The sequence below is a fragment of the Orbicella franksi genome, chromosome 15, assembly GCF_964199315.1.
Source record: "Orbicella franksi chromosome 15, jaOrbFran1.1, whole genome shotgun sequence".
NCBI lineage: Eukaryota > Metazoa > Cnidaria > Anthozoa > Scleractinia > Merulinidae > Orbicella > Orbicella franksi.
Window position 1 is genome coordinate 8,307,851 of NC_138159.1, and position 27,548 is coordinate 8,335,398.

Here is a 27,548-nt window from a genome sequence, read left to right on the forward strand (position 1 = left end):
CACCTCGCGCGTAGTAACTGAGAGATATAGCAATGGACGGTAAGCCATGCAATTCATCAGTGATACTCTGATGGATCGAATACTATCTATCGGATCTGATCACTCTATCAAGTGACGTTAGAATATTGGTGAATCATTGGTGAATAAGTTTTGGATATCTCCATGGCATAATAGGTTACCCTAGCAACAGTTCAACCTGTTAAAAACACCCTTAATTCAGTTAGCTTTAAGCGCTTACAACTCAAAAACGGCCTTCTGAGACATTTCAAGCAACTTTTCGAGAAATTTCGAACAACTTGTGGACAGCACAATCTATACAATAACGTCATTTACTGAGCTGGTATTACGTGACAGTGTCGCGTGATTTGTTTTGGTATACATTCAGGGCTTTCGCGGTTGCCCTAACATCCAGGTATCCACAGTGGAAGATTTCAATTTATCCACAAGAACCTCATCAATCGTTACGCCTTTTTCGTTCACGAGACCAGACCACAGACCACGAGCAGGTTCAAAATCGTCGATCTGATAATTCTGTCGGTCACGCTACGCCGCGTGACAGGACTGGACTAAGCCTCCACGATCACGAACAGATCCTTCTTCCTCGCCTACGAGGATCATTCCTTCAAGCAGCGAGCTCCATGGCCATGCCGATACTTTTTCTGATTTCCGCGGATGCCCGTTCGGACGACCGTAGAATGCGCCACGGCGCTATTAACGTTCAGCGGTCACAGCAGGTCACGTCACGTCAAATGTAACGTCAAATGCCGATTACGCTCAAAGGTCAAATTGGCATGTGCTTTTATTTTGGCGGTTTGTGGATGCCATCTGTCGAATTTGGTAAGTGTTTCGTATCCCTTGTCATGCATGTATTCGATTATTTCCTCCTGGTTCGAAAAGATGACTTTATATTTGGCTACCAGTAAGTTAGGAAATGGTCGCCATACGAAAATCGTTGGGGTTCTGGGCATGTGACAGTTTATAATTGAAGCGCTTCGCGATCGTGCTGTATTTCAAAGTGATCTGTTGTCTATTTCAGCCGAACGAAAACTGAGACAAGAGCATTAATGGTGAGTCGAACGATTTGTTTTAACTGCGCTGTAAAATGGAAGTGTTTGTTTTGCATTTGAAAGAGAAGCGAGCGAGTAGCGGTCGGTAGCCTTCTTGTCCTTCTTCACGGACATCGTTTCGTTTCGTCAAGCACTCCTACCCAACGGAATTTACAAGAATCCTAAGTACGTCCGGAGGAGGTTAGCGAGCGAGCAATAGCTGCCAAGAGAGCTAGTATAGAGCTCGCTCGCGGGCTAGCAAGCAGAAGTGCGCAATAAGCCAAGTGAACGCTCTTATATGACTGACGTGAACGATGTTGATGACAGCAATTTTATTCGTTGAAATCGTTGATTTTAATTACTCCCACTTCGTGCGCAAAAGGGACATCCACGAAAAGCTTTTTCCACTTGAAGCAAACCAAATGGGTAAAATAATGACCATGCTTTATATGGGTTGTATAGGTATGTGGCAAAGGGTATGGTTTTTCAGCGGTTTTGGTGATAAATAGGGTATCGATTTGTTCATTTTGGTCTTAAAAAGGGTATGATTTTTGTATTCTAGTCTTGAATTGGGTATTTTTTTTTTTAGAAAAAGCTACTTTTTCATCATTATCGGTAAGGGCATAAGCAAAAGTCGTTCAAAAATCATGTTTAGGACAACTATGTCAGCCGCAACGGTCTTAAATAGGGTACCAAATTTTTGGTCAGGTCATAAATAGGGTAGGGAAAATCGCAGATTTTGGTCATAAATAGGGTAAGGGTTTTGGGAAGTGGGCCACACACCCCCACTAAATTCTTCTGGGAGTACTCCTCCCGGGTATTTTGCTCTCGTGTAATCTTGGTTTGAGTGTAGACACCCCGTGGTGAAACCTGGATGTTCGCCAGGAATTCAATAAATCTCTTCCAAGCAGAATAAAAACCTTCTCTTCTTCTTTCTCACACACACAAAAATCTTAACTGGACCAAAAACACCTTCAACGAGTTATAAATTTTACTAAACATCAAAGGCGCTAAAATTCCGTGCTGTGGTTTTCCGATATTTGACTAATTTTGTCAAAAGTTTCAGAAAACAACTCGGTTGTCGCACTCATTCAAATATAAATCGTCAACGCTTGTGACAATTTGGCTATTTCTTGACAACGACTAATTACTCTAATTGATAACCTGTGGGTATTTTCCACCAGCATTCCAAATGTGATGAAACTAGAACTGCGTTGAGAGAACAGGGCGAAACTGTAGTCTGCATGTCTCCTCCAGTTAATTTGATATATACTAGGGTACCTAAATGATAGTAATGCTGCGGCACATTCTGTTGATAGTGACATATTTTACGCAGTGATTCATCTAGAACTTCATGAACGATGACGCATCGAGGGCGAGGTGTGACAAGGGATCGTGACAAAAAAGCAAAAAGTGATCTGAACTATGTTTGGACATCAAACGATACACATCAACCTAGCTCCCCTTTACCAGATCTCGAAAATCGAAAGATGTCGAAATTGTAGGAGAAAAAAATCTAACTTATAAATTCTGTCTCTAGAATGTTGACAGACAATTCATATTTGGAAGAAAAGGAATAGATCACAGCATATATGAAATTAGCGTGTTCTACGGTTTTCGTTTGTTTTAATTATTCTACAAGCTTTAGTAACGATGATTTCTCTTCATTTAAGAATTCGACCAAGGAGGCGAGATTTCTAAGAAATGACATACTAAGTTTAAAATTAAGTTGTCACAATTAATCAAACTTTCACATACTGCATTAAGAACAAAAGCAAGAGTTGTGAAAGTCAAGCACGATCTCCTTCACATCGTTTTACAGGTAAAACCACTAATTTCTCTGACTGGAATCTACGCGAAAGAGGACGACGGTTCGACGTCGTCGTGTTGTTCGTGGAGCAATGCACTCTGGTAAAAAGTGGCGCAGTGCACTCTGGTTAAATGCAATGCATTCTGGTGTAAAGTGATGAATTCGAGAATTCGTACCCCCTTCAATAGATTCTTCTTAAATCCTGATTATGTTGTTGCTCGCTCGCTACACTCGCTCCGCAGCAATAACTTTTGAATTGATTAGAGTGACTATGGAAGATAAGTTCGCAACGCGATTTATTCTTTTCGATTTTAATTTCCTTACTAAACACGAATTGAAAAAGTGCTGACTGCCTAGAAAGGAAGAAAGGAAGACAGATCCGCAACGCGTCCACAGAGTGAATGGACCAAAAGCATATATTGAATGCTCTATCGCGAATTTTAGTGTTTTAGAACTGACAAACGCGGATGACCGAACGCATGAACGTTAAAATGAAGCTACTTTTAAGAGAGAGATTGAGTGCAAAAGCATGTGTATAGACTTTGTGTGGTGGTTTTTGAATGTAAGTAATTTTTAGAACAGTTTTTCTTTTTTTTAAGATGGATGTAGAACATGAAATATTGGACAAGGTCAATGAAATTCGAGAAGCACAGGAGGAAATGGAGGAAACGCTTGAAAACATCCAAGGTAACCAAGATGATGACGGACCTGAAATATTGGAGAAGGTCAAAGAAATTAGAGAGGCACAAGAGGAAATGGCAGGACAGCTTGAAACTATCAAATATGATCAACAAGATGTCAGAGAATCTGTTGCGATCCTTGATACTAAGATAAAGCAAATTCAAAGTACAGTTGATAATATTGAAAGTGAAGTTAATGATGTGACAGACAAACTGGAAGAGATCGTAGAAAACCAAGAGAGACTATTTAACTTGCAAAATAAAATGTTTCAATTCCTGCAACAACAACAACACAGAGGAACGCAGTGATGTAATGCAAGTAGTCTAATAAACGAGCCTTTCGATGAAGGGATTGTTTTGCCTTTGAATTAAATTTCTTGCAATGTCAGTTGTCAACCAACTATCAAGTTAAGTACTCAAGGATTGTTTAGAAGCTTGTTAGGATCGTTGTCTTGTTCCCTCCTTCGCGCCAGCGGAATCCTTGGTTACATCAACGCTGATCTCGCCCCAATCCCAGTGAAAGGAAGGGGTTGAAACGTTACCCGCCTCCGGCAACCACCACGGAGTGTACCTGCCACACGGTGAACCTATCATACGGTGCACCTTCCACACGGCAACCACCACATCGTCACGATACCCCTACCATACAGTCAACCATTATATGGTTGGTGCACCCACCACACAGTCACTTACCATATGGTGCACCCACCATGCGGTGCGCCCAACATGGGTCTTGATTTCATATATCGGTCTATATTCACTCGCTGTATTGAATGTTCATTTAAAACAATTCCTGTTTACTTTTTCAAGCGCCGCTAGATCTTGTTTACGACAAAAGTTAGACGATTTGCCACCATCCTAATTTTAAGACCGTATTTATCACCCCTTCAATCCCAGTGTGAAAGGCCTATTTAAACCATTCCGCCAGCACGGACTATGGACTTAGAAATTGTGAAAACAAATTGGCTCTGCCTAAGCCCCGTACTGATTTTTTGAAACGTAGTCTCTGCTACAGTGGGGCACATTTGTGGAATAGCCTTCCATCTAACTTTAAATAAATCTTTTATTGACTTTACATATGAGATAAATCGCCAACTGTCCTCCTCGTACTCCCACACAAGGAAACATGTAAATCAGTTTTGTTTTTAATATATCTCTATCTTGTAACTGATGTTTTTAAATAAAACCTCGTGCCATCCAGTTCATAGTAAAGAGGAATAAAGCGCCAATTCCCCTTCGACTCATGTTAGCCGGGACTGTAACCCAGCTGCCACTTCAGCTCTCCTCATCCGTTGTTCTTCACAGGGTTACGTGACCAATTACACAATGAAGAATACAAAAGCAAAAACCGACACAACGTAGGATGATTTTTTGAAGGTGTACTATATTTCGGCTGGCCAAACCAGCCTTCTTCAGGTACAATGGAAATTTTTACATTGCGACGTGTTTTTATGTAACCGATATCTACGTAATACGGGAAATACGCAAAAGTAATTGACAGTGTAAATTAAAGATAAGCATACGGTAAAATAAAATAACATGATAAAAGAACATAATAAAAGAAAACAAATGGAAACAATTAATATGTTTCTTCGCGGATGTTCAGACCATTAGGATCAATTGTATTCTTCATTTTATATGTGAAGCCGATTAGATCACTATTGATCCAACGTCTACCAGCAGGATCATCGTTCCGGTTGCTTGCTTAAACATTTTATAGCCAATTACACAAGCTTTGCCCGATAAGGGTTTGCAAGGTAGCATTAAGACGATCTGCTTTGATGGAACGTGTTCTTGGAATACGACGACCAAAGCTACGTATTTGGTGAATTTTCTGTCATAAGCACATCACCTCATAACCACAATCACCATTTTACCCCCCGGGCCGGGGTGACTTCCATATGAAAAAGACGGGGGTACTTGTCATACCTTTTAGGGGTTGAAAACAGCATTTTTGGTATCTCTTAGAGTGTTAAGCCTCAAAGGGTCCACAGCAGGAGCTTTTGTGGTACCTTTTAGGGTATTGAGCCTAAAAAATATGACAGGAGATAATGTGTTATGTAAGAATTAGTATCTCTTGGGGGAAAAAATTCAAGCCACGCCCACAAAACAGGATCTTGGTAGCTCTTAGGGGTTCTTTTCAAAATTTTCGATGAGCACCCCCGTCATTTTTATACGGGAGTCCCCCACCCCCCGGGCTTTTTACCTATTTTTGCTACCTTATGAAATCTTATTTTCAAAATCTGCATTAAATATATTCCTCATTACGTGCTTGTTTTCCATAAACCCTCATCGCTCATGACAGAATACGAGGTTTGTATCAACTGAACCCTCTTCCTACCTTTGCTCGTGTAATATATCAAACACGAGAGACAGTGTTTCATCGGGATATCCAAACACCGAGAAGAGAGTTGAAAATACGACGCGCAGCGGAGTATTTTTTGACGAAATTCGAGATGTTTGGAAGCCGAGGAAACACTGTCTCGAGTGTTTGATATATCTTCTCAATCGAAACAAAAACTAAGGAGTAAACGGAGAAGTAAAATCGTCAAAATCTATGTTAATAAAGACCGGGCATCCAAACCTCCATCACGGTTGTGAATTTCTTTGTTTTAACTTGATGAATTATTAATGAGTTTGAGAAGGAGAATAAAGAAAAGGAAAAATGAAAGAGCAAATAACAGATAAAAGGCTTCGTGACACGGCTTTTCCTCATCGTCACACAACACAAATTATTAGCCATCGGTCACCGGATAATACTGGTCAGCGTCAGCGTTTTGTTCGTAAGGTTTCGAAAAAGTTGTTGAAAAATGTTTGGACAGATGTTCTCACCTAGCTTTTTTACAATTATCACCTCCAATTTGAGAACTGAAGGATGCTAGTTAATCCAGCTAAAGCTTTGACAAAACAGTCTTATCGATTTGGGTGGTTTTATACCAGCAAATACTCAAGTTATCTTTCGTCCTGGCTACCGCTTCAATGATGGCCCAGTTTCAACTTTTCGTGATGTTTATTGTGTTTAGAACTTGTCACGGAGCGTTACAATGCAAACATGTTGGCTGTGGTGAATCGACCAGCAGGTATACAGAACCGTACGAATCGCAAAGTGTTACAGACGAAATCCCGTATATGATTTCTCCAGAAGATTTCTATTACAAGTTTGTGGCCAAGCATAGACCACTTGTTTTGAGAAAGACGGCGACCAACTGGCCTGCAAACAAGGTGTGATAGAGAATTTTATTTATGTTTTGCCATGATTTGCTGACTACATTTCTCGTTTTGTATTATACCACAAAATTGCTTTAAGCCATGGGGCTATTTTTTAAAAGGGCTGTTTTTATGCAAAAAGAAGCTTGCCAAGTGGTAGGAAATCATGGCATGGCCAACAGTTTAATGGGGGTGGTGGGGGGGAGAGAGACAAAATCTGTCTTTGTGGTCATGGCTTAAGTTCATGTTAAATTTTACCCCAATTCCAAATGTCTTATTGATGAGTTAAGAAGGTAAACTGCAAATCGCACCATTAACAATAAAAGGAAAAAAATAAATAAATAAATAAAATTCAGGAAGAAGAGCTGACACCAGACCACAAGATCACTCAATTTCCTGTTTTATGGACTAGGGAACTAGGGACTAGGGTTTGATTGAATCACTGTACTTGTATTTAGCACCAAATCACTAGCAGCTAGTGCTGCATAATTTGTATATAGATTGTCCCACCCCCCCCCCCCTTATTCCTCCCCTCCCTTTGCTCAAAGGAGTCTAAGGTTGATTGCTACTATAGCTAAAAAGCCTCAAGTTAAATTTATTCTTTTTCTTCTCCATTTCTGATACATGCAGATATGGACAGAAAAATACCTCATCCAGGCCTTAAACAAATTAGGATCACAGGTTTTAGCTACAAAGAGAATCCAAGACTTCCCTTTTGGTCCTAAACTTCACATGCCAGTTGAAGAATTCTTCGTAAGATCTGTACAAGATGATTTGACACTTTGTGATAAACCAACATCCCAGATGCTTAACGACATTACAGCTCCCCTTTGTTTGCGATGCCAGCAGTTTCTGAAGAACATGAAAGTCCAATATTGGTTGCGGCATTACCAAAGCAAAGCATCAATGCCATTGTTTTTCCATCCAGATGAACAACTGCTTACTGTTCTCAATGGAAGTGCAAGAGTGACTCTAGTCTCACCATTATATTCTGAAAAACTCCCTTTCGATGATAAAGAGTTAATGGTAATTTCCAGCGTTAATCCAGGTGATAATAATATTTAAAATTATTTCAATTTAAAACTGTGTTCTTCTTCTTATCACGCACACAGGAATGCCACCTAATGATATTCATAACTCAACTCTTTTAACAACTTTGACATTCAGTGATTTTTTATTCTTGATAATGATGTTGGATACATCGAAATGTTGAACAACGTCACTCCTTAATATATAACTTAGGAATTGCTTATTTAATATATTTGTTCCCCCTCAGCCCAGTTGTAGAAAATAAAAAAAATGTCTAATCAGAATAGAGCTAAAAAAATTGATGGCCATTGAAGTTTGCAAATTTTGTGGAAACATTTATTTGATCTTCAATGGCTCTCTATCACTACAAGTATTCTCAGAAACTATCAGTCAACTACTACTGGAAGCCATTCGAGAGACAACCAGTACAATGATTTATGTATCACTAGGTTACATGTAAATAATTTTGTCTTTCAGATATTCTCTCAAAGCTCTCATCTGGAGGTATTCCACACTTGAATGTAGAACTTCACAAGGGCGACATGCTGTACATTCCTCAAATGTGGTGGCAACATATAACGTTATCAGCTGATAACAACCTGTTTGTCCAGTTTTCATGGCCCTCACAAATGCAGACAAATTCTTATCAGAAGTCATCGTCTGAATCAAAAGGTTATTTTCTTATAACTAATCAAATAAGTGAAAAATATCCATAATTTATCCGGCATAAGGAAGGGTATTGGGAATTTTAATAAGGAGGGGAATTTAAAAGCCAAAATTTTTAAATTGTTTTTTTTTCACCAACTGAGACCTACCAATCATTTAGTTGGAATTATCCCTAAGGTTAAACAAAGAAAAATCAATCTAAAATTTCTAAAGTTTGCCCTGGGCAAGTGCCACAAGCCTAAGATTTGTTAAAAGGATTGGAGAGAAGATTATTATGAGAGCAATGTTCTTAGTCCAAGAACACAACACAGTGATCCTGGAAAGAACAGATCAATAATTAATAAATGTTCCTCTTCTGATGGGTTCCTGAAGATTTATTTAACAACCTACTTAGTAATATTAAAAGCATTCAAGGCAGGGTTTTCAGAAGTGGATTAACAGTCGTCCAAAATTAAAAGCAGATCAAGGTTTAATTTCTCTTATTTTTCATTGCTTATGTTGTGTAGAGTTTGAGATAAGTCAACAACAAAGATTAAGGAGCAGAAAGTGTTATCAACGAGGATATTTTTAATTACTGATTAATCTATGCAATTTTTAGACAAACAACTTAATATGCAAGCACTGTTAAGAGGTTTGCTCAGAAAATATGAAGAAAGATTATTGATGATCGATGTGCCACTTCTTGATTGTCCTCAACAAGACAAAAGGATGAGTGACTACACATTTGAAACAGGAAAGATGACTCCTGAAGAATACCAGGCAATACACAATGGTCCTGACTTTACTGAGGTAACTATGCCCGGGGGGGGGGGGGGGGGAGAACTCCCATATTAAAAGATGGGGGTGTTTGTCGGAAATTTTGAAAAGAACCCCTAAGAGGTACCAAGATCCTGTTTTGTGGGCGTGGCTTGAAATTTCTTCCACCCTCAAAAGGTACCAATCCTAAAACAACACATTATCTCCTTTAAAAATAGAAGAACTGTAGCCAGGACAAAACATATTAAAAATTTATAAAAAAACGTTCACTGGCTATATAAAGTTAAAACTTTTAGAGCTTTCGGCAGTCAGACTACAGCCTTCTATGGATAAAATATGGAAAAGATAACAACTAGAAATATATACAAAAATAGGTGGAACTATAAAAGAATATATTAAGATGGAAAAATATAATTGTTAATAAACTAATTGTTCTTTTTTAAAAGAATAGAGTATTGATTGGGGAGCAGCTTAGAATTGTTATCTGCATGATCTATTGAAGCGGTATGCCATGATTCTAATGTCTTGCGAATATGTGAAGAACCCTTGTCAATCACTTGGGAATTTTTTTTTTTAAAGTCAATAGAGTGATTTGAAGACCAAGCGTTGTTGGAACCTCTTACGTAAGACATCACATTCCTCATGTGTTCTTTTTTTCTCGTTTCAAAGCATCTGCCAGTCTCGCCTAGATAACCCCATGGGCAGGTTTTTCAAGAGACTGCTAATTTTCCATTGCTGTGAAACCATATGGAAATCAAACTTCATCAACCGCAGAAAAATTAATGGCATTTAAGAGACATTTATGATCTTTTAGAGAATGTGTACATGTCTGTAGTAAAAGTGAAAAAGCCTATGACATTTGAAGTTTTTTGTACTAAACACCCATGTTCAATGAAAATGGTGGGGCACAGTGTACACAATAGTCTGACACTAACGGGGTACAAATTAATTGTTGAAATAATAAATTTTACCAAGTTTGATCTTCCTGTTGGTAAATACTGTACTAACAATAAAACCATATTTGTCCTATTGTATCTCATAGGAAGAGGTCTGCAACTTTGATATGAGTAACCAAAAGAGCCCATGTCATTTTGGGTCTTGTTTTGAAGACCCTGAGGCTCCTACTTGCATTCGGTACATTCTAGAGTATTGCAGTCGCTGGGAAGATCGAGGCTGTACCATTGAGCTGCCACAACTGTTAAACAAGGTGGACAACTATACAATGGAACAGATTACCAACATGAAATCTCCATATCTACATGTAAATTAAATTATTTTATTAACTGAATTCCTAATATACCATCCAGGGCCAGGTTGTTCCAAAGCCTGTTAATGCTAACCCAGGATTAAAAGCTATTCAACTCTTGGAACCTATCTTTTATTACATTTTTCTGAGACAGTGGTCATGATAGTGTTAAATCCCAGATAGTAGATATTATAACCATGGATGAGGTTGCAAAAAGAACTGAACAGTATGGCTTGGTTCACACTAGCAACATGATGAAATAACAGCTAGCATAATGACATAACAACTTAATTGTTTATGTCGGTAATGTAAACATCGACATTAACACGTAAGGTAAATGTCAGGTTTTTCCTTATGCTGTTATGTTCGTGCTGTTATGTTGCTACACTGTATTACAATCATGGTAATTACATAACATTCTTCTTTTGTTGTTATGTTTACATTATGTTGTTACCATGATTGTCAGTTGAGTAAGGCAGAATGAAAGTTTGGTGAACAGGTTTTAACATTTAACTTGTGTTGTTGTCATGGGAAACTGGCTTCATTTCCAGTGGTAGCTTGTCCGCCTTTGACGTCATTGGCAGCAAAGCACGGGAAATTGCAGTCCATGCTGGTTACCACTGGAAACAAGGAAAGTTTTCCATGGAACGCCATAATTTTAAGTTCAAAACTTCATCACCAATTGAAAGCTCCATGGTGCCTTACTCAATTGAAAGTTGCAGTATGTTGCTAGTGTAAACTAGGCCTAACTGTGATTTTTGGATGGTTTGCAAACAATTACCATGAGCATCTACCATTACTTTAGAAGATTTTGCAGGTAACAAACACATAGTTGTCTCTTATCCAAACAATTTATTGAACAGAAAAACAACTTAAATATTTACATAGAGTACACAAATGGAACAAGGACCAAGAAGTTTAAAACCTTTGTTAAGCTGATTAAAAGTTATCACATTTACAATGATAATTAAAAGATTGCTGAACAATCTACACTGAATGTTATAACTTTGTGTGCATTTTTTATTTTGAGAACAAGAGGGTTTTCACATAAAAGTTTTCAACTTTACAAATCAACTTTCAAGTTTAAATTCAAGAACTGTGATTATGTCATCCTGGTATTTTGGATGAAGTTGATCCCTTGGAACCTGGAAAAATTATAACATTGCATCAATTTTTATTGACCTAGTTTTTGTCATTAGAGTTCTAAGGGAATTTTTGCCCTCAGATAAGGCCACTGGAAGCTGTAAAGTAGCAAGTGACATTTCAAATTTGTTTTGAATGTTATCCATGTCTAGAGCCTTGGGACACCTAGCTCTTCACTTCACTTTCTGCCATGACCCCTAGGGGAAATGGGACAGGATTCCCGACTCTGCTTTTGGGAAAATAGAAGATCCTTGATGAACAAAATTTAATGTCCACAGCCAGCACAAGCAGAAAGGGGAGGGAATGCTTGTCTTGACTTTCTAGCAACTGTTCCATATTGAGAAGAAGTTGACATGTGGCAAGTCTAATGTTTTTCTGACTTATATGTGCTTTACGTAGTAAATGGTTTGTACCCAGGAGTATCAGTAGTTCGTATAGTGTGATCGTCTGGGTGAGTGTAGTTCTGAAAAGAACTGTTGTTGGTGACTGATGTTTCGACAACCTGAGCGGAAGTCATCTTCAGAGTCAAGTGAATTGTGTTTGTCAGTCGATGATGTTATAAGTCTGGTCTGTTGAACGTGATTGGTCAGTATAGCCATGATGGTATTGGCTGAAAGACTCGTGTAAAGTTTGTCATCAGTCATTGGTGGGTTTCGATCTGTGTATTGTTAGTCAAATAGGTTGGGTTTTGGTCTGTGTATTGTTAAGTCAGTCTGTTAGAAGTCTGTTTGTCGGTTTCGTTTCCATCATGGATAAGTCGTTTGTAAGGCGCCGGAAGTTGTTGACATCTTGTTGATGGTAGCTACTTGTCGCCGGTAGTTGTTGATGTCAACAACTACCGGTGACAAGTAACTACCATCAACAAGATGTCAACAACTACCAGCACCTTACAAACGACTTATCCATGACAGAAACGAAACCGACAAACAGACTTCTAACAGACCGACTTAACAATACACAGACCAAAACCCAACCTATTTGACTAACAATACACAGATCAAAACCCACCAATGACTGACAACAAACTTTACACGAGTCTTTCAGCCAATACCATTATGGCTATACTGACCAGTCACGTTCAACGGACCAGACTTATAACATCATCGACTGACAAACACCATTCACTTGATTCTGAAGATGACTTCCACTCAGGTTGTCGAAATGTCAGTCACCAACAACAGTTCTTTTCAGAACTACACTCACCCGGACGATCACACTATACAAACTATTATATGTGCTTTGTGTCTCATCTTGAAAATACTTGAGATTTACACCTCGGAAAAAACTTTGATACAGCACTCAGGTATCAAAATAACAAAATCATTACTTAAAAGGATACTACTTAAACTGGGAGTGGGAAATGGCTAAGGTTTGGGATTAGTTTGGGACCCTACCACACCCCTAAACCTAATTAAAAGACTACATTTTGATAACAATTATTCTGTTCAGGGGGGTGGGGGGGGGAGGGAGAAGATTTATTTTTGACAGGTGGAGATTCCTCAAAGAGCAACAATTTTGAGGAAGAATGAAAATTCTCTATTTTGTTTGGGTGTGGGTGGGTGGGTTTCAATTATTATACATTAATGCAGTGGTTGGTTGAACAAGATAAATTTAGATTTATACCTTCCTTTCTTACAAACCTCATTGCAATGATAACCTTGATCAGCCAATGTTTTCACAAATACTTCTTCACCTCCACGATTCCTTCCCATTGAAACAAAAATTCGCGAATCTGGTTTCGTTAACTTCGGAATACACTGAGCTAACAGCACAGAATCTGTTGGCGAATAAAGAACTTCTGCGGCGACAATCAAATCAAACAAGCCATCTTTTATCAATTCTGTTGTGCTATTGCCCCAGGAGTACTCCATAATCTCGATCCTATCGCGGTAACTTCCAGTTACATTCGAAGTCACGTTGTCTTTAAGAGTTTTTATGCAACAGTGCATATCCGTGAGAACGGTCATTTTAGCTCCAAGCAAGCAGAGATAGATCCCTACCAGACCACAACCAGCTCCAAGTTCTAAGACTCTACATGTTTGCAGGTGACTTGAAGGAAACACTTCTTGATTGTCGAACATTTTAGCGAGTGCTATGCTCCCATCCCACACTGTCGTTCCAAGAGCTGCGTAACTCTGTTGAAGTTTTAGAACCGATTTTTTGGAAACTTCGTGGTTTGCAAAGTCAGATCGCTGATCATTTAGGTTGCTATCAATTTCTAGTTCGAAAGGCTTTTCAAACCGTTGTTTCTCGGGTTTATATTCCTGCCGTAGCCACATATCACTTCCTTCTGGAAGAGGAGATCTGCAGAATCCATCAGGCATCTCCTTTGTAACCAAGCCAAATAAGCGACGGGTCCAGGCGGTCGGTCCAGAATGAGCAACCAGAAACTGCAAGGAACCGCATACGATAAATGCTGCCAACATAGGATCTACAAGAGATCTGATCAGCCAAAAAAAAGTATGAAGACAAACAATAGACTGGAAGGCTGATACCACGTGAAAAACGTTTCGATTTCGGTCCAGGCCGCTGTGTTTGGGTTCATAAGAGAGAGGGAGGGGAGGGTGAGGGTAGACCATGTGAGATAGGGTTTAGTAGCATGAACTGAAGTGACCAGAGAACCTAAGATAGCATCATTTCCATATTCAAAGAGCCTTGACCAAGACCTATAGTGAATATGGTCTCCAACTGAGAAGTTTTAAGATTACTTCATAAGTTCACCAAAAGGTTTTGAGTGTCCATACAAATCTCACTTACTTTATTTTAATATATAGATTTATCAAAGCCTAAAATTATACAAGCGGAGCCCCTGATCGCAATAATTAACCATAAAGGGAAAAGAGATGAAAATGATCAATTGCCGAGCATGTAATTGTTCCGCGGGTGGTTTAAGGGCCTTTTCATATGAGCCCGGTCAACCGGGCTGGCTCGGTTTCCGAGATCTCGCCTCGCCACTCTTTCCTTCGTAAAAATTTCGATGTGTTCATATGAGAAGCCAGGCTGGCCCGGTTACCGAGATCTCGGGTTTTGCGACCGAGATCTCGGTAACCGGGATGAAAATTTTCCCATATGAACACTCCAGCCCGGGTAACCGGGACGAAACTTTTTAGACGAAATAGCTTCGCTTTCGCAACATAGCGGCCAAAATGGCATAATTTTTGCCTTGTATGTATTTCCACTTTAGGAGTAGGCGAATTAGCTTTATTAGTGAAGTTACAAGAGTCCACAAAGCTGTGACAGCCGTGAACGATAGAAGTTTATGTTCCACCATTTTACTTGTTTCTTGGATTTTATCCCGGTAGACCAGGCTGAAATTTCCCATATGAACAGACAACAAAATTCGTCCCGGTAACCGAGCCAGCCCGGTTACCGGGCTCATATGAAGAGGCCCTCACCCAAGTTTTTCCAGTTAAATAACAACAACAACAACAACAACAACAACAACAACAACAACAACTTTTATTATTATTATGACTCGCATATTTACAATTTTTACATATTTACATATTTACAATTTTTACATATATTTACAACTTTTTTTTTAAATTTGAACAAACTACACCCAATAAATGTACCCAAGATTGTAGAAATTACCTACGCAATATATCAGGGCCTTTCCAAGATATGATTTTGCAACCAAGTTATAAAATTAAAGGCCATTATCGAGAACAAAACTTCGAAAAGTTGCACCCTAAAAGACAACTGTTTGGTCATGGAAACCTACATATCATTAATTGTCAAGTTTTGCTAAAACTATAGAAGTGCACTGAAGCTAAAAAGGGGTGATATGATGGGTTTTAATATCAAATTGAGAAAATCTAGAAGGTTTTTTTCAAATCTTACCTTTCTGTTTTGGAAAAACCACCAAAACTCACTAAAAACTACTTTCGTGATATATATGAAATGCGATGAAATATGAAATGTGACATGATCGATATGCTATGATTTTCGAAAACACAATAAAATCTAAGGTTTTAGGGACGTGGTCAAAATTTGAGAAGACTCAAGATCCCCTAACATGACTGTGACGGATAAAAAAAATTTATAGCGTAGCCTAAAATTAACCCACAGAGCTTTAAAAGTACCCCAGATAGCCTATTAAACAGAGGAAACCGTCCTTGAGTGCCTCTGCAGTACCTGTTAGTAATCGGAGTACGTGCAAACTGAAAGTCTACGTGGAAGGACTCTCTGACCTCATTAACATGTGATTTTGTGGTCGTTACGTATGCCCTTGTATTGGCTTTAGTTCTTAGGTCAAGGACAAGTTTGCGTGGCTTTTACGATTCAGTAAATTCCAGAAATTCAAGGCAAATAAACTTATATAATTTTATAATTTATTTATAAAGCCTAGCTATATTGTTAGAAATTAAGGACTTCATAACTACTTATTCAATAACAGGAGTAAATTAACAAATGAAACACTGTAATAATTGTCTTTTTTGATTAAGTTGAATAATGAATACATGGGCATAACTCTTGGCTTGTTGCCGCTTAATTAAAATGTACAGGTTGGATACTTAAGAAGGATAAGGAATCTGTTGGCCGAAATTCTTGAATATCTTGGGTATTATCTCCGAGTGAAAGGACAAAGGGCTGTTAAAGTACCGTTACTGTGAACTTAGGTGCGAAAATCAATTAAGACTGATGATTTATGCAAAGAAAATCCGTCGGGGTATACAAACAAACAAAAGAATATGGAACAAAGACCGCCGCTATAGTAGTTTTAACTAAACTTGCTAATGATCAGCTGAAAGGAGTTAAAATAGCGAAAAATATTTAAGTGAAATCCCAAAGCAAGGCTGACCAACTCTAATGTAAGGTCTGTGGTGATAAAATATTTCTCCACATAGCGGGTGTTCTGGAATTAAATTGAAAATTTTACTTTCGCCTTTTGAAAGCTCTGAACAATAAGATTTTGACCTCTGTGTAATAACATTCAAATGCGACAACTTGTTATGCTTTTTTAACCTTTAAAGGACAGTAGGTTTTATGTTAAGTATATAAGTTATGTCCATTTTATACCAATTCCTGTCAAAATGAAACAACAACTCAAATATAAACAACAGAGTTAGTGTTCTTTTACTCAGATTTGGGCATGTTAATGAGCTCGCAAAGTTTGTATTAACCGCACAAAATTATGCATTGTATGAGTTCGATTGTTAATTTGTCGTGCTAAAATAAGGCTACTTGCTTTTTTAGCTTGGACCGAAACATCGGGCAAGCTAGCAAAAAAGAAACGTTTTTTTTCAACAAATGTTGCGTTAGTAAAACAAACGCGCATCACGCGCAAAAAACGCGAAAATCGTATCCCGCGCTTTCATACCAAGGGGACCCCCTGCCAGTCGGCGTGGGGCGATCAGCGGAGTGTTTACAACAGAACAGAGTAGCTGAAATTGTGGCATCACTAAACACAGTGGAACATAGCTAATATCTTGAATTTGATTTGCCAGAAGATAGCACTGATGGAAAACTTCTTATCAAGATCAGTTAAGCGACACAACGAGTGGTATTTTGTTTAAAAATTTTGGCGCGTACTTTCGTATTGGTGAACTCTCTCGCGGGCAAAAATGGCGTCAAAAACTCGAAACTCGATTTCTGCAAGCACGCGGAGCCCTTCTCCAGAGAAGTCGCTGGGACTGGCGAAGACTTCGCTTTCAGCTTCGACAGAACAGTTAGTGGTGTCTTTATCAGGTAAACATTCCTTTGGTAACTACGACTGTTTAACGATCTAATCTGTAAAGTTATGTTCAATGCAAGACCTGTCTAAGCTTATTAGTTTAGCATGAACAATAAGCTCGAATGATTTCGCTTGCTGTCGGGTCGAATACATCAGGGAAATAAGTGTCCTTAGCTGCAGCGATTTCAAAGAAATTAAAATATTTGCAACAAATCGCACATCAGAAATATTTTCGTGAACAAAATCTCATTTTTCTAACGCATCGTCCGGGTTATAGCACTTGTTCGATTCGCACGTGAATGGCATACCTTGACTTTTATTTTGGTTTCACATGAATGTGTCGGCAGAACTACACGCTTCGCGACCGTTAAAAAGAAGACGTTACTGCTTTTGTTTGTTATTAACTTGTTTGCTTTTGAAAACAGGGGTTGTAAACACCCACAAGCTGTACAATACAATCAGAAACATCACTTGTACGATGTAGTTTATTGTTACTATGGATTCCAATATGGTTGACATCTTAACTTTATGCATGGCATCCCGCTGTTTCAGTTTTGTCTGCTAAGCTCTGTTTAAAAATTCTTTATTTTTGAACAGAGGAACAAGTTCTGGTTCAAAAGAGGACATTTGGAAGATGGGTGAATCATTTTCTTCAAAAAGTAAGTCTGATTTTTAAAATCCCATTAAATAAATATTTTAACCATTGCAATTTGCTAAGTGTTTCAAACAATATATATATATGGGTTATTGACCAAGCGCTTGGTCAAGATGGCTGGATATTGGCCAAGTTCTTTTTTGTGTGTGTTTATGGACCATGAAAGAGTTGAGTTCTATAAACATGCCAAAAATAGAACAAGGCCAATATCCAGCTACTGTGACAGAACAAGCTAATGGTCAATAAAGCATTTATTACATGGAAAAAGAACACTATTTTCTTGTGGGACACAGCAGATAATCCTGGGCTGGTAAGATAGCGCCATCTTGCCTGCTCGGGTAGCTAATCATAGCGCAGGATTTGATTCATTTTGCGTACTTACTGAGTTAGCCATATATCAAATATATTTAGCAACTGTGTATTGAAGACAGTAAGACAGAAAGTAGGAGAGGGGGTTAGTAAGAAAGACAGATAGTCAATTTATTGATCAATCAGATGATCAGTGTGTTGATCAGTTAGTTTACTAATTGATCATTCAAATATGTTAGTCAGGCAGTTGATCAACAGTTTAGTTGAACAGTCAATTTGTAGTCAAGTAGTGGTGACAGATATGACACCATTGTTGTATCTAGGATTTTTTATACAGAGTATATAGACCTAATTATATTTTTTCAAAAGGTCATTTGAAGTTAAGTAAGCTAATTTCCACAATGAAGTAGTGAAATTGAATTTTAACTTTAAGTTAAAAAGAAACTGCCTGAAAGGTGTTAAATTCATGTTTCTCTAAGTCAGTCAGCTGATTTCTTTTACCTACTCATCAGCTACTTATCAAGCGTGTCTCATTAATGATCACTCATCAATCTGATAAACTCATCTGTTGTTATTGACCACATGTGGATTAAGTTACATCTATTAGCCAGGCCCTTGTGAAATTTTATTACTTTGAGAGTTCATGTTATCAGCATTTGGTATTGTAATATTCACTGCTGGTTCTCCACACCCTTAACAGCACAAGCCTCCAATGCATGTTGATGACTTGATTGAGGGTCTTCAAGATGGCACAAAGTTACTGGCACTACTAGAAGTGTTGTCAGGAGAACGCTTGGTAAGATATACTTCGTGTAATGATATATATCACGTTACTGTTGAATTTGTCAAAATCCTGTTTCCAACTCCTTAGCTTCCAATAAAATATTCTACCTAGACTTTTAAAAAATCAAAATATAGCTTTGAAAAGCCCAGATGCTTTTATTGAGAATTTCTGCCAGCAATATTAAATGTATGATTTGAACTTTGGCGAGTAAGTAGAATATATAGTACTAAGAAGAAAAAGAAAATATTTTCCATCTTTCATGTCTATGAAGTTGCAGAAACTTGGATGAATGAGAATTTATGCTGAAAGATCACGAGCTGACAGACGAGCGTTTCCACAGCTTTGTTGAGTTCCCAAACTTTTACAAGTGTATCTGCATATTTAATAAGAACACTGTGATGTTATTTTGACATCAAACACCTGACATCTTCCCTCAACGAAGGACTCAAATCCATCAGAGAACTTTTAATGTGCCTTTTCTCACGAGTATCACTTTTTGTTTTGTCTCTTCATTGTTATTAACATCGTAATTAGGAGCTACCTTGTATATATGCATAATCTAGCCTGATGATGGAATAGTTCTTACAGAAATGTAACTTCTAGTTTTGCCAATTGTTGTCTGAATTTCGACACAATGAACATTCTTGGATTATCATTCATTCTCTTTGTACTTGAGCTATCTGCTGGTACTGGGTTTAAGAAAAAGGACAGGAAACCATTCGTTTAAATTTTATTTATCAAAATGAGAATTTTCTTTGCATGTGCCATCCTCACATCTACATGATCCTACATCGCTTGGTATTTCATTGCTTCTGTTAAACTATAGACTGAAGTACATACATGTATTAACTGCTTTTAGTGCGTACTTCCTTACACTTGGTGTTTCTAATAATGTGATTTACTGTATGTATAATATCTATCATTTTTCAGCCAAAAGAAAAAGGAAGCAAGAGACCTCATCATCTTGCAAATGTTGGATCTGCCTTGAAATTTTTAACTACAAAAAATGTAAGTGATAAAGGAGACTCTTTAATTTGCTAGAGGTTTTTTTTTTCCCTCTAAGTATAGTTTTCTAGTCACAGCACCTAATGGGTTTAATGCAATAGGCCCTGTCATATGCTAATAGTTGCACTGATTTTAACTTGAGTGAGTTTTGAATTTACACACCAGGTCAAGCTTCTGAATATTCACAGGGAGTCTGTGGTAGATGGAAATCAAATGCTGGTTCTTGGATTGATTTGGGCCATTATTCATCACTATCAGGTAAATTTAATTAAATGTAAATTTATTTCCACATAAAAAATAGCATCAAGTGCTGCTTGAGGCTACATGTAGTCCATTGTGGGGTTTTCCACAGCAATTAATTTGGTAGTTCTCCTCTTTGCACTTGAGTGAGAAAGAGATTGAGACAGTACAGCTTCTTGCCCAAGAACACAACACAATGACCCAGGTCCTGGGCTCAAACTCTGATCTCTCAACCCAGGGTCCAGTATACAACAATGTTGGGCAGAACCGATAAGGCACTTGATCTTTATTAAACTAAAATTTCTGGATTTTGACATCTGAAAGTTACTTCTACACCTAGTAGCTTATTCATAACATTTTTCTAGGCTATATACTTCATATCACTGATTTTCAGGTGACTGACAATTTTTTCTAAACTTTTCAGCGTGGGTAAAAATTTTCTCCAAGTTCACTTCACTTCACCTAGACATCTATTGGTTTTATTTGATCGATTCCTTCATTTTACTGATAATTTGAAACTTTTATCCATGAAGACTTTCACTGTCTTGGATGGACCTATTCTTTCTTTATATATAGTTTTCTAATGTATTTCCTGTTGTTATACTTATCAAGGTGGAGGGTTTCTATGCAAACAAGAAAAAATCCAGGACGAAGAAATACCTTCTAGAGTGGTCTCAGAAAGCAGCCCAGAAAGCCACAGGGTAAAACTGCATACTTATATACCCATTATATTATAAGAGATGTAAAGGACTTGTTGTTACCATGTTAACAAAATCACTGCGAAATCTAACTGCACCCTGACCAGTGCCTGAAGAGGAGGTTACCTGACCAACTGAATATTTGGGTAATAGTTCCCCTGGCCATGAGAGGAAGGGGCTGGGATAGTAGGTTGGGATTGTGGGTTGGAAAACCTGACCCCATTTATGCAAGAAAAACCTTTAGTTAAGTATGTTTCCTATGTAGGACAGCACCCTCTGTTTTAGAACCCAGCTTAAGACAAAGCACTATTAATTCAGTTAATCGCAATTTAACAGAGTTAACGGTTGCCATCTAGGAGCTGGCTACCAATAGTGGAAGCTCCTGGATGCCTCTGGCACCCAACCTCCATTTAGTGATGCAGTTGTTAAATTGGTGGAACTGAAGGATGTTGAAAGCCATATTATTTTCTTGTCCTGAAAGTTATCTTGTGTTGACTGGTGACCTTCTCTGTAAATATTGGCAAAAGATTTTGGATTGCTGGGTACCGTGTGAAGCATATTTAAGGACAGTAATCATTTAACCATACCCTTTTTAGGAAGAGTTCAGTCTCACTTGCTTAGAACAGTTTACGTCAAATTACATACCCCACTCAAGATGGCAATTCCAAAATTTATGCCCTATCTAGCAGTACATCCCCGGGGCTGTCACTAAGTTTTGAGTCACCTGTAGCCTTGTTCTCCACGCCCGTAGCAAACTTGTTCCTTTGTAGGTGAATTTATCATCATCAGGCAATTTCACCTGTAGCATCAAGGGAAAATCAAGCATACTCAGCCGTAACAGGTATTTTGGGCTGTGGCCCTTAATGACAGCCCTGCATCCCTGTATAGGCTATGTAAGGGAGGACCCTTCCCCCTTTCTCTTGGGCTTATGATACTTTATTTAGTATTGCCAGAACTTAGTCTCCCAGACCTGAATGTGGTTCCTTTAATGGTTATTTTGTCTCTGATTTTTTGTTAATATAGATCAAGTGAAGCTGTGAAAAACTTCAGCTCTAGTTGGAAAAATGGTCAGGCTTTCTTACGTATAATCCATGCATTTAGGTAAGGTTTAACAAAGTTGATATGGTCTAAGTACGTTATAGTGGACTTGACATCTTCCCAATCACGATGTGTCATTAGATAAGAAGACTTAACACTCAGGTTGATTCCGAGATCTTTTGACGACTCCCACCAGTGTTAACTATTCCAGCTTGAAAATTTTCAGGGTTTGCACGCACCTTGAAAGTCCTCAAAAGTCCTCGAATTTGAAAATCAACAATCAAGGTCTTGAAAGGCCATACAGAGGGTCCCTGAAAAACCTTGAAATTTCAATGAAAAAGAACAAGCGGCCAAGAGCTTGACGAAAAAAAAAAACTGCCCTCATAGTAGAAGAACTAAAAACGACTTAGACTTGAACAAAGCTGTCAGGTATCCTGTAAATCTAAACATCTAGTGTCAGATTCTTGTAGTATTTTTTTATTGGATTGGGTCGGTGAAAAATTGAAATTGTGTCCTGAGACGTCCTTGAAAACTCCTTGAATTTTTTTTTTGTTTAAAGAAGAGTACAAGGCCTGAATATAGCACTTTCTTATCTTTAAGGGGGCTATGTCTCAATTGACACATCTGAAAAAAAAAATGTCAGAGTCGTGTTTTGTAATCCATCTTCATCTTTCTCAGTTATAACCATCCTTTTCTTTGAAAGTAATTTCGTACATGAGGAAAACATGGCTTAATAAGGAAAGAAAGACATTTGTGACCAATGTGTATAGGTCAAGAGCTCTCTACTGGTCAAGTCAACCACTCACCCACCCTTTTCTTTAAGAAATAGAAAATATGTACCGTATTTCTATCGAGTTTTAGTAAAAAATCTTCTAGCGTTCTATCACGAATGCCGTTCTCTGATTGGCTACGTTACTACGTAAGTAGCTTAACACTGTGCGCTTGTTAACGAACTGATGGTCGCCTCTTTGCGTTTTCGAAGTGTCTGTGAAGAGGAGTTCGATAAAGTTTTGAACGACTAGTAGATTTATACGAAAACAATTAGATTATTCGCTCTCAGTTTCTATGCGTGATATAAATTTCGAGCTCATAATCTAATTGTTTAACTCGATAGAAACACGGAGAGCATATTTTCTATTTTCAGAAAATTCCGCGACAAAAAAGGAAACAACGTTTTTTTACTTTGATCATCAAAATGTAAATTGTCTTTGCTCGCGTCAACATCATTACATGAACAGCTCGTGCTAGTTCCTTGTTTCAGTCGAGTTATAGAAACACGATTTTAAACCAATCAGCGCGCGTTTTTTCTTTGGGCTATTTTATAAAGACTTATGATGCCAACACTTGAAGAAACAATCACTATTTTAGTGAGATTTTTGCGGTCTCTCAAGCAGTGAAAGTTAATTTACGTATGTGTCGAAGAAACGCGTTGAAAATTTTATAGCAAAGCAATGTCGTTATTTTTGATGCCCGTTTAATACTTTCGTGCTTTATATACATATGCGCCCGTAACTGAATAAGTTCGCAGGTGGTTTTGTTTTGCTTAAGTGCTTATTTACAAATGTGTTTTTGAAACATGTCATGATATATCTTATCAGGTGCCATTCTGGGAGAATATCGGTCCTTGATACGGATCATGAATAGGGAGGTCTGTACGCTCGGAAAACGCAAAAAATTCGATTGTCGATGTTCTTCCGGTACAATCCCGAGCAAGCTTACTGAATAAGAGAATTGTTACAAGATGTAAATGATTAAAAAAGAGCTGTAGAAACTATGTCTGTTTTAATAGTTTAAATAGCGAGACTTCCTCTTTGCAAACATATACGTCAAATTTTGTTTGTTATTTAAATTTAGCGACCGTTAAACACAGGAATTTTGTTTGGAACACTAATTAAAAGAGCTCACTCAAAGCGAGGTCTTGTTTTGCTGGGCGGCGATTCTGATTGGTTGATGTTAATTATTGCTTTTCTGAGCTGTCTTAGTCATTAAGTTTGCGTACACAAGGCTTATTTGGGTGGAGGATGGAGATTCGTTATATCTTGGCTCGTTATATTCGTGATCCGTTATTCGTTATTCGTGATTAGTAGTTCAATCAGTGAAGGTAAAAATGTCGTGGTTAGGTAAAGTCTGTTCGTTATGTCGACGGATGCGCCAAAGAAAGTAAGTTTCGTTCTAATCCTTAAGATCGTAGGAGCAAGATGACTTGTTAGAGCTGACGACTGACGTTGGTTCATGCAGATATAAAACGGTTAGAAGTATTGTTGCTCCTCCCTTGTGGATGCTAGTCTGTGAAAAGATCATTCTCTCTGGGCTCCCATTAATACAGGTCTCTGGCCATACTTGCGGGTAAAGACTGCAGGAGTAGAGTGTCTTGTCCAAGAACACAACGCGACGACCCCGGTCAGGGGTCGAACCTGGACGGCTCGATCCGGAGTCCTGAACGCACAAAGTAAACTGCGAGCAAATTCTCTTGCAAACCTTACTCTAAGGACTTCCAAGAGAGTTTACTCACAGGCGACGCACTGAGTATTAAAGCATCGCACTTCCTTTTGATTACACTGCATTAACTTTATGAGTATTTGTGTTGTTTGTAATTTTCTAGGCCCGATTTAGTGGATCTCGGCGCCGTTCAGAGCCGTGATGATGTTTCCAATCTACAGGAAGCATTTGACTTAGCCGAGAAACATCTCAGTGTACCCAAGCTTTTGGAGCCTGAAGGTGAAGAACATTTGTCTGAATTATAGAGCAGTTTTCAACTGAGTTACGTAAACAAAAACCAATTAGACAACTCAGCCAATCTCAAACCGTAGTGAAACCAAAACCAAAGTAATTGCTTGATTACCTTCGACACTCGATTGAAAACCGCTCTAACTAGCGAATTCCATTTTACAAATGGAAAATGTCTGCAGGTTGTTGTGCAAGTTTGTCGAGCAATCGCTGCATTCACTGTCTTCACTTGAGCAATTGTGCCCTTTACAGTGGAACGGAGAGAAATGGTGCGAATAGAGAGGCAGTCCTAGCGAGCCCTTGCCAAATGTCTTTCCGACTGTACGGTAAAGTTTTCAAAATTAGCGACAACATTCTGACAGGTTTTTGACTAATACCCGGAAGTACCGACCCTCGGAAAACCGCAGTATCAAATGTAACTTATTTTTCTGCGGGAAAAAGAAAAGAACAGTGGGAAATAATAGAAGCAAAGGACAAAACATAAAATCTGTTTCTATCTTTTATGTTAACTTCTCCCTAAATTGCTGGAATTTTTCTTTATGAAGGAATAAACCCAATGCCCTTTCTATTTTGCGTTAAAAGCTAACATAATAACAGCGTCATAAATGTCACCTGATAGCGTTAAAGGACTTCGTTCCGGTTTTGTGTATGTTTTCGGAGTTGATACAATGATAGGAAGATGCAAAAACCAATTTTCAGCACACGTTTTTATATGCCTGAACTGTGCAGCTTCAGGAAAAGACTGTTGGATGCGGATGTAATAAAATTGTTCCGTTTTTGATCTGCTCCAGTTTTGGAATCACCTGTCTTTTCCACCGATCATATTGCAAGTAGCCTAACAAAACGAAACGTTTGTCTTCTCTTTTATTCGGAACGCATTCCTTGAACCACGTACGTCATGTGACTTTTTCCCGCGCTTTGAAACGGTTTCACGTTCGTGACACTTCTTGCCGCCATGCGATTGGCTTAGTTATAATGGTTTATACGTGCAGTTTTATGATGGCGGCTGTGGTTCAGAATGCAAGAACATGCAGTGGAAAAATTTTAAGACGGTCTGTTTTTTTTTTTTTTGTTACAGATGTTAATGTGGAGAAGCCTGACGAGAAATCGATTATAACGTATTTGGCTACACTCTGCGACACTCTCGAGTCAGAGAAAACGAAGTCGCCAAAAAGACCCGTCTCACCGACCAAAACCGCACCAAAGAAATCTAGCTCTCCGAGCCCCTCGGCTAAAGGAGCCGGGAGTAGAACTTTAAGCCCCGAACCCAGTTCTCCCGAAGAGCACACAAAACAATTGAAGAGAAGCCCTTCTCCGGTGAGCACAAAAGCAAAAGATTCAACTTCAGCTGCGGGTTCTCCGTCGAAGGGAGGAGAGGGTAAAGTGGTGCGTTCCTCACCCACCCCTCCCAAGAAGCAAACAGAACAGTCACGAAGAAGTTCATCGCCATTGAAGACAGAGAGAACGACCTCTCCCACTGGAAAAGGCAAAGCTCAAGTTAAAGTGAGTACTTCGAACTTAACCGGAGTTTCACAAGACAGTTTAAAGAGTGGAACCCCCAGTCCAAAATCCTCAACCTCAGACGAGCCAATGGACACCTCCCCAGAGAAAGATACCAATCTAGCGCCGCACAAACGGCGTGACACTCGATCGGTAAGCCCCTCGCCTACTTCTGCCGCGCCGAAAAAGCCGAGGGTAAGCCTCACCCATGGTAAATTGTCGGCGTCTTCGGATCATTCTGACAGGTTGAAGAACAAGAGACATTCGCTTGCAGTAGAAAGCAAAAAGTTGTCGGTCCCCGGTGAACCAGGCCGTAAAAAGAGGGCAAGCGTGACTGGGACGCTTTCGACGTCCCGCAAACTTAGCTCAACTGGACCGACGCCCATGGACGTAGAATCCTCGTCAAGTGATTTGGAAGAATCCGAGGTAAGCAGGCATTTACGATAGTGTCGTTAAATACTTGATTTGTGATCCCAGACAGGAGAGCAGGTACCAGTTGAGGACTAGCATTCTCATTTACGTCACGCTGGCGTGATCGCTCGTGGATGCTCGTGATTACTGGTGGATACTCGTGATCGCTCGTGGATATTCGTGATTGCTCGTGGATACTCGTGATCGCCCGTGGATATTCGTGATTACTCGTGGATACTCGTGATTGCTCGTGGATATTCGTGATTACTCGTGGATACTCGTGATCGCTCGTGGATATTCGTGATTACTCGTGGATACTCGTGATTACTCGTGGATACTCGTGATTACTCGTATTAACCAGTGGTAGTTTTGATCGGAGAACAAGAATTGGAACTTTCTCGGAGTACTTCATAACAAAAACGGGACTTCTCTTATGGTTTGCGATCAGAAGCTGACGCGGCCGGATCATTATAGGACGCTGGACTTGAAACTCGAATGTCGGGGATTTAAATTCCGTTCTGACTCCTACCTTGAGCCGAAGGCAGTGTTTCACTGTAGACCCGCGTTTAACTCCTCGGCCACGCTTGTAACCAAGCAACTGGTCTGCATCTCTCTCCTCCGCATAGGCCTCTTTCGTGCTGCCTTGACCGTGTAGAATGGTAGTTAGGAGGTTGGCGAGAGGGAATAGCGCGGGGAATTGTGATGTTAAATCTGAAATGTTTGTTTCTTGATACAGGTGTGGTATTGTTACGGACGGCTTTTAATTAATTTTTTTCCCACTTGGAATGGGAAAAGTTATAGATATTATTATTTCACAGTCACACTCCTTTCTGCAATAGGTGTTTATTTGCCGTGCAAACTTCATTTTTGTGCTCTTTTCACAATATTTCATTCCCATTACTGTTACCAAGATACCCATCG

The 27,548-nt window shown here is 38.9% G+C and overlaps 4 protein-coding genes across 6 annotated transcripts in view; 3 read left to right on the forward strand and 1 right to left on the reverse strand.

Annotated features, from left to right (window-relative positions):
• Positions 1-326: 326 nt before the first annotated feature.
• LOC145470122 (uncharacterized) lies at positions 327-5,054 on the forward strand. Of its 2 annotated transcripts, XR_014042435.1 has the most exons (3): positions 327-837; positions 1,037-1,067; positions 3,456-5,054. XR_014042435.1 is itself a non-coding variant. In XM_081453955.1 (2 exons), the coding sequence occupies exons 1-2, from the start codon at positions 673-675 to the stop codon at positions 3,843-3,845; spliced, it is 555 nt and encodes a 184-aa protein (XP_081310081.1). In that variant the 5' UTR covers positions 327-672; the 3' UTR covers positions 3,846-5,054. The 2 variants fall into 2 exon arrangements, 1 of the variants encoding a protein (XP_081310081.1); XM_081453955.1 differs by lacking the exon at positions 1,037-1,067.
• Positions 5,055-5,221: 167 nt separating this feature from the next.
• LOC145470718 (uncharacterized) lies at positions 5,222-11,268 on the forward strand. Its single transcript, XM_081454545.1, has 5 exons — positions 5,222-6,758; positions 7,374-7,791; positions 8,250-8,444; positions 9,037-9,227; positions 10,237-11,268. Exons 1-5 carry the CDS (start codon positions 6,516-6,518, stop codon positions 10,462-10,464), a joined length of 1,275 nt encoding a protein of 424 aa, XP_081310671.1. The 5' UTR covers positions 5,222-6,515; the 3' UTR covers positions 10,465-11,268.
• A 229-nt stretch (positions 11,269-11,497) lies between these two features.
• On the reverse strand, positions 11,498-14,969 carry LOC145470723 (protein N-lysine methyltransferase METTL21A-like). Its single transcript, XM_081454548.1, has 2 exons — positions 13,224-14,969; positions 11,498-11,585 (listed from the first exon to the last, which is right to left on the reverse strand). Exons 1-2 carry the CDS (start codon positions 14,160-14,162, stop codon positions 11,511-11,513), a joined length of 1,014 nt encoding a protein of 337 aa, XP_081310674.1. The 5' UTR covers positions 14,163-14,969; the 3' UTR covers positions 11,498-11,510.
• A 1,770-nt stretch (positions 14,970-16,739) lies between these two features.
• The window catches only part of LOC145470061 (uncharacterized), a 91,433-nt gene continuing 80,624 nt past the window's right edge, over positions 16,740-27,548 (forward strand). Inside the window, exons 1-9 of one of the 2 annotated variants that reach the window (XM_081453891.1) lie at positions 16,740-17,274; positions 17,858-17,919; positions 18,925-19,020; positions 19,939-20,016; positions 20,179-20,271; positions 20,866-20,954; positions 21,975-22,052; positions 24,592-24,707; positions 25,795-26,642. In XM_081453891.1, coding sequence (XP_081310017.1) covers positions 17,151-17,274; positions 17,858-17,919; positions 18,925-19,020; positions 19,939-20,016; positions 20,179-20,271; positions 20,866-20,954; positions 21,975-22,052; positions 24,592-24,707; positions 25,795-26,642 — 1,584 coding nt within the window. In that variant the 5' untranslated portion in view covers positions 16,740-17,150. The other variant, XM_081453892.1, reaches the window with a different exon arrangement.

What these genes read in the sequence shown, in the direction of transcription:
- LOC145470718 (XM_081454545.1), top strand. Translation starts at nt 6,516, where the DNA reads ATGATGGCCCAGTTTCAACTTTTCGTGATGTTTATTGTGTTTAGAACT. An exon ending in AATTTCCAGCGTTAATCCAG is followed by an intron (nt 7,792 to 8,249) that starts GTGATAATAATA and finishes TTTGTCTTTCAG; the next exon opens with ATATTCTCTCAAAGCTCTCA. An exon ending in GTCATCGTCTGAATCAAAAG is followed by an intron (nt 8,445 to 9,036) that starts GTTATTTTCTTA and finishes TGCAATTTTTAG; the next exon opens with ACAAACAACTTAATATGCAA.
- LOC145470723 (XM_081454548.1), bottom strand. Translation starts at nt 14,162, where the DNA reads ATGGTCTACCCTCACCCTCCCCTCCCTCTCTCTTATGAACCCAAACAC. An exon ending in AAGGTTATCATTGCAATGAG is followed by an intron (nt 11,586 to 13,223) that starts GTTTGTAAGAAA and finishes TAATTTTTCCAG; the next exon opens with GTTCCAAGGGATCAACTTCA.
- LOC145470122 (XM_081453955.1), top strand. Translation starts at nt 673, where the DNA reads ATGCCCGTTCGGACGACCGTAGAATGCGCCACGGCGCTATTAACGTTC. An exon ending in GATGCCATCTGTCGAATTTG is followed by an intron (nt 838 to 3,455) that starts GTAAGTGTTTCG and finishes CTTTTTTTTAAG; the next exon opens with ATGGATGTAGAACATGAAAT.